Source organism: Anomalospiza imberbis, chromosome 1 (assembly GCF_031753505.1).
Source record: "Anomalospiza imberbis isolate Cuckoo-Finch-1a 21T00152 chromosome 1, ASM3175350v1, whole genome shotgun sequence".
In the NCBI taxonomy this organism is placed as follows: domain Eukaryota; kingdom Metazoa; phylum Chordata; class Aves; order Passeriformes; family Viduidae; genus Anomalospiza; species Anomalospiza imberbis.
This window is the reverse complement of record NC_089681.1, coordinates 65,697,293-65,711,289: the sequence shown is the minus strand read 5'-3', so window position 1 is coordinate 65,711,289 and position 13,997 is coordinate 65,697,293. Positions and strand designations below refer to the sequence as shown.

At 40.8% G+C, this 13,997-nt stretch overlaps 1 protein-coding gene across 4 annotated transcripts in view; it reads right to left on the bottom strand.

Annotated features, from left to right (window-relative positions):
- Nucleotides 1-11,387, bottom strand: part of PTPN3 (protein tyrosine phosphatase non-receptor type 3) — a 155,836-nt gene extending 144,449 nt beyond the window's left edge. For 2 of the 4 annotated variants that reach the window (XM_068195459.1, XM_068195464.1), the window contains exon 1: nucleotides 11,243-11,387. In XM_068195459.1, coding sequence (XP_068051560.1) covers nucleotides 11,243-11,369 — 127 coding nt within the window. In that variant the 5' untranslated portion in view covers nucleotides 11,370-11,387. The remainder of the gene's footprint in view (nucleotides 1-11,242) is intronic. The other 2 variants (XM_068195450.1, XM_068195453.1) reach the window with 1 other exon arrangement.
- Nucleotides 11,388-13,997: the final 2,610 nt, after the last annotated feature.

Here is a 13,997-nt window from a genome sequence, read left to right as displayed (position 1 = left end):
TACCACAATAGAAATAAAATTATTTTTAAAAAACCAAATAGTTACAAGCTTAATGGTGTCAAATACAATTAAGAAAATGGCATATTCATTCCAATGTTAATAGGAGTACAGTTTTTATTGCTAAAATTCTTTCTTTCTATTATGGACACCACACCTAATTCTCTCCTTTTGTAGAGCTGAAAATTAATATTTCATTTTACACATATATGTTATATTTTACCACCTAGAGCTGGGATAGATGATTGCTGTCTGGCAGTTGCTGCTGCTGCTATGCCTTTATACAGCAGAAAAAAAAAAAAAACCAACAGCAGAAAGGAAATGACAGTGGCATTCAATAAATTGTCCCTCTGGAAGCTGGAAACAGTTGTCCACTCTGCCACTGGGAGCCTGTACATTCTCCCACTCTTTTTCCTGGCATGCCTGTGGTATAGCAACTTGACAGCTCCCCACAAGTTTTCCCTCAGGTCTGGTCTGACCAAGGGAACAGATATGGTGGCCTCACTTTGCACTTTGCAAGGAGCACTCTTCTGCATGCTCTCCTGTGGGGCAGATGAGCTCAAGCTACAGAAGGTCTTTCAAGAAGACACATCAGAAGAAACCTGCTCATCTTTCTCTTGATGTGGCCAGACCACTTTAGCTGCAAATACCATAATACTAGTGGGGCTCTTCAGGAAGAGCTGGAGGGAATCACAGCAGCAAGGTGGTCTGAGTAAAACTGCGGGACTGATGGAAAGTGTTACCTGAGGTTCACCAGGTAACAAACCTGTTTCCACATAGGTCTGGATTGAGCTGTCACAGCCTTCATTGGAGTCCACAGGCAGTGGGAAGGCCTGGCACTTCCCCACCAAAAGCATTTTGGAAGTAAAAGGCATCTGTGGAAGACTGACTCTGGCTGAAAACCAAGTGCTCATTAAAGCCAATCTGTCCCTCCACAGGAACAGGCTGCTCCACTGTGGGTCCCCCACAGGTCACAAGTCCTGACAGCAACCCCGATCCCATGTAGACTCCTCTCTCCACAGGGCCACAGGTCCTGTCAAGAGCCTGCTCCAGCCTGGGCTTTCCATGGGGTCCTTCAGGTACATCCATCTGCTCTGGTGTTGGCTCCTCCATGCACTTCAGGTGGATCTCTGCTCCACTGTGCTCCTCCACGAGCTGCAGAAGCACAGCTGCCTCACAAGTTGCAGGGGAACTACTGCTCCAGTGCCTGGAGCACCTCCTGCCCTTCCATGTCCACTGACCTTGGGTCTGCAGGGCTGCTCATCTCACATATTCTCTCTCTCTCTCTCTGGCTGCAGTTGCCTTTGTGCAGTAAGTTTTCCCCCTTCTTAAATACGTTATCCCAGAAGTCCTGCCCCTGCTGCTGACAGGCTCAGCCTTGGCCAGCAGCAGGTCCATTTTGGAGCCAGCTGGAACTAGGGAAATTTTCTATCAGCTTCCCACAGAATCCATGCCTGTAGCCCCTTCTCCAAAACCTCATCACGCAAACCTAATACAGCATTCCACCTTTCTGGACTCTCTGGGGAGAGGATGGTCATCAGTCCTCATCCAAAATCTTCTCCTCCCATGGCCAGGAGCAGAGTCCTCTCTCATCAGTGACAGGAAGCTGATATTGCACAGGAAGAAAAAACTAATGTGGAAACAGTAAGGAAAACCAGATAACTCTGATACTGAGATGTGGAAGGAAGTCAACTTGCCTGAGCCCTCCCATATCATACAGAAAAATGCCACAGGCCAAATCCAAAATGGCAGCGCAGAACCATAGTTTCCACAGGTTTTTCTGTCACAGAAGCCATGACTACTAGCTATTAAAAAAGACAATGCTCAATAGCTTCCTGTCATCTCAGATAGTTACAAAACAAGAGGGATACAGGTGCTGCCAGCCTGTCCTGTGTCATGACCATGGCAGCTGTCACACGGCATGCCTGGGGAATGCCACAGTTTCAGAGACGCAACGGTCCCTCACTGCTCCTGAGGGTGATCTCCATGGATAGAAAAACACCTTCCTACAGCAGCATGCTTTTTTTCTTCCCCCTGGATAATTTCTCTCTAGTGAAGCCTAGCAAAATTGCCCAGTAATGCTTTCTCTGAGCATGAACTGCTTGTAGGATAGTTGACTAGCTCCTTCCTGCAGCACTGTGATGGGAGGAAAAAACATGCTCCCTTTAATTCAATAAGTAAAATAAAATTGAATGAAAATGAAAACTATTCTTCATGAAATGTAGTTCTTTCTTTTTTTCAATAAAGAAAATGCAAGAATAGTGTCCCAAAGAGTTCTGATAAACTTCAAAACTTCCACTTGAAGGAAAAGATTTACTGGAAAACATTTCTGAGGCTAGAGAGAATTCTGTATTTATTAACAGCCAAAGTTTAAAAGATTAATCACACAGGGTCTTTGATATTTTATCATGCAAAAGAATAATCCTGATAAGAACATTTTGGCAAGAGCACCCTCACTGCTGAACACATGATGGTTGCTCTGGAAGGGGGAACAAGATCTAACTTGTTGTAATGGCACTGCAAATGCAGAAAAAAAGCAGGTTTTACTGAACACTGCTTCTAGACACTAATGTCGATTTTTGACCAATTTCTTGGACTATCTCTCACACAGCACCAGTGGGAGGAATGAAAATAGAAAAGCCATCTCCTTCATGCCATTTATTTTTCCTCTTTCTCATTCCTGCTGGTTTTATCGTTGGGAAAGGATTCTCTAGGGGCTCATAAGGCCATTTGTCAGTGAATCACAGAGAACAACAGGCAGCTCAGTAAAAAGCCACACTGGGGGAAAAGAAATCCAAACCACAAGCCATCAAGGTGAGTTAGTATTTCCGCCCCTGCTTTTGCAAGGGATTAACTATTAATAAAGATTTAACTAATCCCCGCTTTTCCTGTACAGCTGAAATATTAATAATGGCCATACATCTTATAAATTTGCTGTATTTCCTCCATGGCAAGTCTGCAACAGTGAATATAGCTCCAGGCTGTTTCTATATTACTGAAACTCCCATCAATGTGCTTTTCTGACCCTTCTTTCCCATTATCCTTAAAAAGAAAAAGGAAAAAGTGTTTTCTTCCACTCAGACTCTGCTGTTACTTTCCATTCCCACCATATGTTATTTTTCTTCTCATTATTCCAGCCACAACAGTAAAAGTACAGAATGAAGAACAGACAAAAAGCCTGGAGCTATCTTAGAATGCCCGATGTCACAAGAATTACCTAACTAGCCAGCTTCCCTTTGCAATCAGATTTGATATGATACCATGGCTGGAAACATGTAGGGTATTTTTAGTTCTGACTTTACTTCTGCCTCTCTCTTGTTTACATATTTTTTGTCATCTCTAGAAGTTTCTTTTCTTTACTTTGATTTCACAAATATTCTTATTCATGTTTTAGGTTGCATGAATGGCTGAGGTTTCTATAACAGACTAAACCTTGGTCTTCAGGACAACCCACAACTTCCAGTTCTATACTAAAAGCCTTTTAACCACAACGCATAAAACATGCACCACTACGGAAAATTTTTATTGATAGCATTTTTTTTCCTCTCCTGGTTAGGAGGTAGCTCAAACTTCAGGACAACTTAATTTCTAGCCTAGTAAATTCTTCTAGTGCTATTAGTTGTACCCCAGCTTCATCCCTGTGTCTCCTCAGGGTGGGAGGAAGGGCAGGGAAGGTGAGCATCCATTGCCTTCCTATAACAACACCACAGGAGGTGCAGGGACTTCAGTCACAGGGGCCTTGGAAAAGGGCCAGCTACTGTATGTGGAAGCCAAGTGAAATGCAGATGGCACTCTTAGTATTTTAAGCTGTTGCAATCTCATAATATGACACCAAATAAAATAAAAACAAAACGAACTATATCAGATTTGACATTTTCCAGTTCTGAACAAAACATTATCAAGGACACTTTTGGCTTTCATCTCCCTTCAATTAATATGTACCTCCCTAGCAAATATTTTATGAATCCCATTGGTTTCTGTGCAGCAAAAGCAAATGTTAAAAGAAAGCAATCTAAAGGAAATGGTTTGGCTTTTGGACTATTGGGCCTTTTCATATGTTTTTTTTTCCTTTCATTTTTAAATTTTTTTTTTGATCTCTACTTTATTCTTTTGTCCTGAAATTACAAAATTGGTTCCCAACTTGGAACACAATTGTTTATGACAATAAATCAGTTGACTTCACTGTTTCAGTGCCATCCAAAATGACTTTGTAATCTGGAAAAAAAAAATTGTTCTGAGGAGAAAGGGAGCAATGGACATTTCCCAGGCTTTTTTGACCTTCTGAGCAAGAATTGGAACTTGCCTAGTGGTTTAGATGTTAATCTATCTACCCAGTGTGTGGGTGTGCTCTGAGTCACAGCCAACATGTGCAGTCACTTCTAAAACAGGGCTTCCTAAATATTTTTGTAAGGGTAGCTTTTGTTTAACTTTCATTTGGCAGAGTCCCACATTGGGAACAGTCAAAAGCTCAGGAAGGACCATATGTTGCATGTAGAGCTGCAAAGGACAACTTTGAAAGTTTTCAAATCTTTTTCTCTCAAACTGGAGAAGAAAGACTCACCCTTCTCCTTAACATGATTCAAGACACTGCTTTTCTCTCACCCACTTCTGTGGCCAGAAAACCACATCTGTCAGACTTCAAGTGTGCAACAACTGTCTGTCCACAGTGAAGATAAATGTCTTTTTGTCTGGGTTTTTTTTTGTTGTTTTTAGTTTGTTTGGGTTTTTTGGGTTTTTTTTTTTTTGTTGTTTGGAGGTTTTTTTTAGTGTTTTGTTTCATTTTGTTGGTTTTTGGGTTTTGTTTTTTTGGGGTTTTTTTTGTGTGTTTGTTGTATTTATTTTTTTAACCCATGTCCAGCTACCAAAACTCAAGGGGCATTCTGCTGAGGATGTTCCAGGCAACTGTAACCACATAGGTCTGAGCAAACAGGATTACAGTGGCCATACAGGCAGCGGGTCCTGCAGAGATTTCTGCAAGAAGAAGTATTTTTTTGATATTTTTCTCCCTGTTACATAACTGGGAATGAGTATAATGAACATGTTTCAGTCAAAGCATCAGAGGTGTTACAAATTGCTTTCTCTCTAGAAGGCCCTGTTATTAACCCAGTTACTCCTGGTAATAATACCTGCTGCTCTGCAAATAAGCCTGAAAAATGCACTGGGGCCAGATTCAATAAAGGGCTTTGGTGACTCAACATTAAGTTGGTGTAATACCCCGTATTTAAGATCTCAGGCCTTTGAGCAGAGTCTGAATCCTGAGCAATAGATCTATAAAGTGCACAAAGAGTGTTAGGAGCTTGCAATAAAAACCCCAAGCAGCTTAGCATGTACCTGCACAGACCTAGCCAATAAAGCTGGCTGGGTGGGGAGAGAAACCTTAAAACCTACCTGTCAGACCTGCAAGGAGATACTTGCATTTGGTTGGGATCTGCAAATTGGATCTCTTCCAAAATATAACTTTTTGGGCTTTTTTGCCCCCTTTACTAATTTTCCGTTTTCTTTTTTTCTCCTTCCCTTCAGAGAATTGTGCAGGCCTTAAGCTTTTTAATGCTCCCTCCTTGCCACAGCTGCCACACACCCATTGGAGACCCTGCTGCTAAAGCAGTGACCTGGGAATTGAATGTCCTAAGTCTGGCTCCTTGCTTTGGCTGCACAGTGTGTGTGGGAAGGGGGCTGCTGTTCCTGCCCACCCTCCTCCACCCCAAGCTTATGCCTTTAGCAGCTCTAAAGTAGGTCAGTCTGAGTGGGCTGGAGGGATGTGCTCCTCATTCTCCATCTGCAACTGTGCAGGAAACATTTCAAGAAACACTAGTCCATAAAGAGAAAGAGCATATTGGGCAACTGAGTCAGGTTCTCTCATGCTCAGGACACTCACCTGGCATGAGGGCATCCAAGTTTCTGGCCCTTATTTCTGCTTGGTTTTCTGTGTTTTAACCACTGGTGGTTGAATGTGAATGACAAGAAAAAGAAGTCCCAGCAGGGAAACTAAAACTCAGGCCTGTCCAGCTCTGCTATGAATGAATGACTAACCAGCACCAGACTGGTGGCATGGTTGAAGTGGGACTGTCTGTTGCCAGAGTAGCCTCTCTGCTGCTGGCATGGCTTCGTCTCAAGAGATTGAAAAGATTTGAACATTCTCTGTTCAAATAGGGAATGAAAATCTCCAAGTCCTCTGAAGTAAATACTCAGTCTACTATGAAGCACTCAGGCAGAGAACAGGAATTTTGAATTTTGGCTGCAAAAAACAAGAGTCATTATACATAATAAGGTGAGAAATATGTCTCTGAAAGCTGAGTATGGTCAAAGTACATTTGCGGGACCAATTGTCCCTACAATAGGCTTAGTTAGGGGTATGTGCAAAGTGACACTTGAATTACTCACTCAACTCCACTAAGACTGGGACATCTTAGGATATAAACAGACGTACTCCTTCAAGGTCTTGGTAAATTGAAGAGCAAATAAGTTTTTGAACTTCATCAGCTTTGTTGGGATTTTAGTCTTAAATATCTCAGCTGGGTCAAGTCTCAGGTCAGAAAATCTGGTATGGATTTGACAACTTTCTCCTTTTAAATGAGCAGCAAGGGATAGAGTCTCCTGCAGAGTGCAGTGCTCCAAATTCCATCACTCTGGAAGGAAATATCATGCAACATTTTGTTCTCAATTACATCATTACAACTTTGACAGCATAACTGGGCCAAAATTATGATAGCAGGATAGGTTTGTGGGGTTTTTTTTTTTTTTTGGTTTTTTATTTTTCATAGGCAAGGTTATGCTATGGTATGGTGAGAAATACAAGTGGACACCTCACTACCAACAGCTTTATGTGGCCAGTGCAGTAGAGCCTTTACCCTCTGGGAATCCAGTACAGCAGAAACCTCACAAATGTGATTGAAGAAAAAAACCTCAAGAGAGTCAGAAATTTTCCCGGACCCAGGACTCCAGTGGGCTGTAGATGTGTGTAGGATGCCATTGAGATGTATGCTGAGCTATACTGCAGATATATTCTGAGTCCATTTTAACATTCCTTCTGCTGTTTTTTCCCTTAACACTGTTTCCCTTTCTTGCAGAGTTAGCCTAGGCCAGCTGCCCACTGTCCCTCAGAGCCCATCTTCCTGCACGAGGAGCTGCACGCCTCCAGCTGCTGGTAGCATTCCCACCCGTGTTACCACAGCAGCACAAACAGCAAAACATTAAACACAAGGATGCTGTGTGGGCAAAGTCCCTGCATCCTCCGGGTTCCTGAGCAGCCTTTATGCAGCTGCCAGGCCCCAGGAGGAGCCTGCAGAGTTTGGGCAATTGCTCCCTCCTTTTCCAGCTAAGCCTGGCATTTTTCTGGGACAACTAAGATAATCTGTGCAGAATGAGTAGTCAGCAGCGGTAATACCAACTTTATGCAGAGAAGATTTTTAGTGGCCATTCTACTCAGGAAGAACATAACTTAAGTTGTTTCCCCAAATATACTGCTCTGTAACCATTGACAGACACATTTGTCCATCTTATATATCTGCCTGGGCTCCACCCTTGCATTGCATAAACCCTTCTTCCAAAGATAATTCAACACACGGGAATTCACATGGAAGTATCTTTCAGTGTGGCTCTGAGTAGAGAAGCATGTGAATAGCATGTGTATTGCTTTTGGCTTGTTTTCAGTTTATTTTTTCTTCCTTTGGACATATCTGATCTTCAGAAATTAAGGAGTGATACAGACTTCATTTCCTATTAGCTGACTACAGCTATAGATTGGATTGACATACACTGATGTGTTAATTTGGCAAGATATCAAAAAATCAGCCAAAAAAGCTGACAGGCAGCACAGTTCCCTGGAAAACAGATTTCCTTAAATAAATCTTTTGTTTTGACAGCATGACAGCCCTATTCAAGAACTGTATCTGTATTGGAACAGTATATTTTGATTTCTCCAAGACATGCAATTTAACTGTGCATGACTTTTTAATTCAAAATGTGCATTTACTGGAACTTACAAATAGTGTGTTAGATAGATTAGAAATAGATTCCCTGTTAAGCTTTAACAAGATAGCTGTTCACCAGGAGATAACTAGGGCTGTTTTCCTTGTGATCCACGTGAGACCAATTCTTAGTCTGACATGATTTAATATGCTAATCCACAATCCAAGGAAAACAAAAGAAGTCTTTCCAGGCAAATTTGAGAAGTGATTAAAAAGAAGTGATATTGCTAACAGGGAATCACTCTGCTTTGAGGATGATCATTAATTTAAAAGTCTAAGTCTAAAAGAATGCCTTCTGACATGATCAAACCAAACATTTAGATTTGAAAATAAAAAAAAAAAAAGGAAAACAAAAAAAATGAGACTGAGAATGAACAAGTGTCTGGAAAAACTGTTTCAGATAAAGACTTTTTAAATACTCCTCCTAGGCAACCACCACATTTTTGTCTTCTCGAGACAGAGAGAACAGATATTTCCCACATTTTCTCATCAGCACACACAAAACACCACAGTGCTGCTCTTAGGCAGCAAGAATGAAATATATTAATTTTACAAAATGTTTCAAATCTGAAATCTAAGTAAGCCATCCTGAAAGTGCATTTGACATTTCATAGGTGAGAAACACTGGTCAAAAACAAGTATATTTGATACACTTCTTTCTTCACAAGAGGAGTAAAATCCATTGTAATGTCTAATTTACTATTTTTTTCCTTTGAAAACCACATCTGCCAAGGGAATTTCTAATGGCTTCAACAAAGTTTGCTCCAAATACCTGGTGAGATAAGGCTACAGACCACAGAAAATCCCAGCTTGTATTCCCTTCAAGGGAAGAGAAAGTATTCACCCATGGACTGAATAACATGACACTACAGCACTGGACCCTCAGGGTTCAATGAAAAACATGCCATGTGACTAACTACAGGCTAATTTTTCAATGTTCTGACCATTCTTGTGTGTTTTAGAGGTCCAAAACCCCCAAACATCTAAGTTTTTCCTTGCAAGACCTTTAGGGAGACAAACGGCATTAAGCAGAAGGCACATGGAAATGCATCACAGATAGCTAGACCTTTGATTTAGGTATAAAGTTTTGAGTTTCTTGTTGACTTCACATTGCAACAGGCAGAAAACCAACAGCTCCTAAAAAGTAGGTCCAGACTTCCAAAGATATACCATGCTTAGCAGAAAGAATTTCTTAAAAGACTCAGGTTTCTATTTATAAGCTTAAATCTCCAGCAGGTTGACCTTTTGGATCAGTCCAAGACATCATTTAGTTTTGAGCTGAAAAGCATCACCCACTGAAGCATAATTTGACCCTTTACAGCTAGAATGGACCCATTCAGTGCTCTGTTTGTCTTTTTAACATGTCAGATACACACTCTACCTGTTCTGGGCAAGAGTTTAATACTGTAAATGCAGCAAGGCTGGTCCTCCACATAGTCCCTTCCTCAACCCATGGGGTAACTCAGCTGGCTTCAGGGGGGTCACTGCTGATTCATGTCACCAGAAGGTGTAATTAGTGGACCCAGCTCATCCATCCTGAGGTATTGCATGGCTTCCTTCCTCCTATGGATTTAGTTCCTTTGGGCTTGATTTGATTTCTCTAGGCAATTTTTTTCAGCCCCTACAGCGCTGCATGTCACATTTCTGTGAATTGTCAGCCAAACTGAGACTGAGAAATCTCTCTCTAACACACATGCAAATACAATGACACACAGTAAGAAGTTAAATTTCCTACACAAAATGGAGCTATTAGAGAGGTTCAGCGATCTTTTATGTCTTCCATAAAAGACAATTGGATGATTTTAATCCACTATGACTCCCATTTTCTATTTAACATTAAAATAAACAACATAAAGATAAAAAAAATCAGTCCATGAAACAAAACCAATCATTTATATTGCAGGGGTTACAGCAAAGCTAAAGATGAAGTATTGTCATCCTTCTTTTTAAAAAACCTTTAATAGGACACTTGGCAGGAGAAAGGAAAGTGTGGTTTGGTTGGGGTTTTTTAATAGCACAGATATTTTAACTCCAGGTTTCATTTAAACTCTGTCACAGTCAGTTGGTTATGAGCTTCTAAGTCAGCTCAACAGGATACTGTGGTAAGGATGATTTTTATCTCTCTCTTGCCTTTTGCATATACAAAGTAGGGAGTAGAAAACAAGACAAAAGTGAAAACATCTCTCCACAGGTAAACTGCATTTTGCTGACAACTCTGTCCTATTCTCCTCCAAAAAATAAACACAAAGCCCTGTGCAAAGTGATATTTTTACAAACAGAACAAAGACAATTCTTCAGTCTGGAGCAAATTTTAAATAACTTTCTCATGAAGCAAGCTAGGCCATTCAAAAAGTGATATTTTTTTAGTTGAAAGGGAGAAGAGATTTTGTTTTGCTTTCTTTTTTTTTTGCAATGAATTTTGTTCTGGCAGTGCACTGAAGTGGCTTCAGGACATACCAGTTCCATTTCTACATTTGCTTAATATTTTGTTCAGACATGTCCAGTCCACACTTAGTTACCTGACTTTATTGTAGTCAGCTACATTTCTACCTTTCTGTCATACTCATCTTTAGCATGCTGGAAATCTGACTTAGTTATTTCACTTCTCTTTTAAAATATTCCCAGGCATTTTAAAAGTCAATAAGTACAGATTTTATTTGGTTTGTTTTCTGTATTATATTTTCTGGTAATAAAAATAAAATTTCTTGTTCACAGAGAGGTTCTGTGGCCGCGTGCTTTCAGGAAGGAGGGATGGATTTGGGTATATTCCCACTGTACCCTAATTTCAGCTGATATTTGGATAAAATATCAGAAAGCCTGCCGATCTCTTAGGAAAAAGAGGCATTGCATTGCTAAAAAAGCCTAAACCGTTGGTTTTCATCACACCATGTCTTTCTTGAAAACGCTTTCTTTGCACTCCAGTCTGCTCCTTAAGTAACTAAATCAAAGCTTGCTTCATGTTCTCTACCACACAAGCAGCTCCACACCACAGCACTTTGCAAATACAAGCAGAAAGTCGAAGATTAACGCAAGTTTCTTCAAGAAGCTTTTATATCAGAGTTGTGCATACAAGCATCCTTTCTTTTGCTTGCAAGCATGCTAATCGTATTTCAATTGCTTGCCTACAATATAAAGTTAATAGCTTCCTTATTTCCTTCTTTCAGCATTTCCCCTCTACTCCCTCAGTCTTTTCAATTATACAACCCAGATAATTCCTTTCATTTCCTTCCTCCAGTGTCCTGTTTTCATTCCTTATACAAAATCATTTGGCCACTTACACTTTTCTTGAGGATAAGCACAGGATAGCAGCATCTCTTGCTCCACCATGGTGCTGTCTGTTGCAGAGGTCAGTGGTCCCTTGAATAGCGCTTTAAGAAAATATTTTGGAAAGCTGAGCTCACTCATGCAGGCTTCTGATCTTCTCCAGTATTCTTGGCTTCTCTATGTACTGTCACATGTTATCCTCCCTCCTGAGAAACCTGTGAAACAGGTCTGGCAACACACAACTTATGTGTCAGAAGAGTTTTAATTGATTCATTGCAACAGGTACCCACCCTCATTAAAAAAAAAGCTGTTGAAAGGAGTAGTCTCTTAGCGCCTCATTTGAAATTACAGAACCTGCCCAATGTCACAGCTGGTGCACTTTAAAGGGAAACTACTTGCTGGGTTTGCGAATACACAGGAAATAATTTCAAATCAATCTTAACATGCCAAATAAACCACAAATAGCGGTAGAGTTCGGATGCTCCTGCGCTGTGGGAATTCAGGAATCCTTCTGCTGTGCAATGAGGTGGTGAGGGCTGCCACTGCATCTCTCCAAGGCATGATGTCCTCTAGGACAAAGCAGCTCCACATTGCTCTGCGGAGTTCTCTGTCTCCATAATCAGCCACTCTGATTGCTACTGAAAGGGAAAAATTGTGTGGGCCTGATTTCTGAGGAATGCATCTTCAGGAACATAAGGTTAGTGCCTCAGTGCTTGCAAGGAGGATTCCTCCATGCAACAGCCATGAAGGTTGCTCTGCTCTGTCTACCCACCCAAGGTTCAGTGAGTAGCCTCCAGCACTGCTCTGCAAGCCCCTCTCAGATAATTTACCATTTACCTGTTACCCCTGTGACCAAGAAGAACTACAGGTGGACCCTGATTCTGATCCCATATCAGCTTCACATCAGGGTGCATCTTGTAGTACTCCCACAGCAGTTCCCTACTGCTTTTACAAGCTGGTGATACCATCTTCAAGTGAGGCTGTGGTTATCAAGGAAGCAAAAAGCAGGAGACATGGGATTTATGCCTGACTCTACCTCTAATTTGTCCTGTCACCTTGGGCAAATTGCTTTACCTCTTGGTGTTACTGTTTGCCCATCTCCACCACGTGCATAATTACAGTTCACTTTCTTTGGGAAATGCTTTGAAATCTCTTTACAAAATGCAGCATGAAAGAGGAAGCTATCATTATAGGACACTTGTAAAATATTGGGATGTGGCAGACCATAAACACCGAGCATATGAGATTTTAGGCATATAAAGTGTTTTGTTTAAGAAGAACTTGACCTTATTGTAATAATGATTTTTAAAAAGAGATACTTCTACAGAATTTGGCAAAAGCACAGAGTCTGTTTTCACAGTGAAATGATGAGAGAAAAATCTAAATCAATTCTCACTTCTAGGATCACTACGCCCTCCTGGAAATAACAATTCCACCAGAGGCTCCTCAGTGGAAAATGATATAATACGGCAATTTCCTGCTTTTCTTTCACCCAGGTTAATAAAATCTCTCATTTTACAGCCTGTGACTACTTACATTATGCTCAGTTGGTCTAAATCCTCACCCTCATTTTCTTTCTCTCTCTTTGAAAACTGAAACTCAACAGCACTTACAAAGATCGGCTTTGTTTTATTTTATTCATGTGCAGGTAAGATTGAACAGATTGATGCAAAGCTGTGTTTTCCAGAGGTTAAATTCACTCATATGAGAGCCTTATACTTCTTTTAATACTTCAGTGAACAAAATGAAAAGGGTGCCCAGAGAAGTTGTGGCTGCTCCATCACTGGAAGTGTCCAAGGTCAGACTGGTCAGTACTATAAGGAACCTGGTCTAGTGAAAAATTTGGCTGCCCACAGCAGAGGGCTTGGGTTAGATGATCTTTAAAGTTCTCTTCCAACCCAAACCATTTTGTGGTTCTGTGCATGTATTCACCTATTTCTGTAGTGCTGCTCATCGAGGAGCCTTCCACAATGAGGAGCATTGTAAAGGTCACACACAGAATTTATTTTCCCCTGGAGATTAGAGCAAATAATTTTTCACCTGCTCTGCTTGGGAGGACAGCAGTAGCTGGGCTGTGAGAAGAGCAAGAGGATCTGCTTTGGCTTTCCTGCCTGTGCTTCTGTTGCCATATAACCCATGTACTTTCACCATCAGGCTGAAGACATCTCAAATGATGGCAACATTCTTGAGATGATACACTGAGGACTCATATAAGCTTGAAAAGTAAAACAAATTTGCAAAAGCTTTCAGGACTTATATTGTTTGTATGGTCTGTGAAGAAGCAAATTTACTGCTTTTTCCCTCTGCATCCTCTTTCTGTAGGACAGTTCTCAGTAGGTATTTATTTATCCACTGTCCTGCTTATACTAAAATCCTTAACATGGATGATAGCCCAGAGATTAGGCTGGGCAATGCTGGACTGAAGATAAGTAGGTGTGGAGAAATAGCTTTTTGTGAAATGCCCTTTGATTGTGCTTAATACTGACACATTCTGGAAGCTTACCTGAGTCTTGAAACTTAATTCTCTACATGACTTAACATGGTCAGCCAGCATTATTATAGACCAAGATAATAATGCATATAATAAATGCATAACCTACTTGCTTCTTACTCCATAATCCACTAACTTCAGACATGTTCTAGGATATCCTAAGGTTACTGCACTGATGACTTATAGTATGAGGTGAATAACTTAGAGCTGCAAGATCAGAAACTCTTGGAAGAGCATTTGCAGAAGAATGTGTATTCATTTGCATTGTCTGAATACAT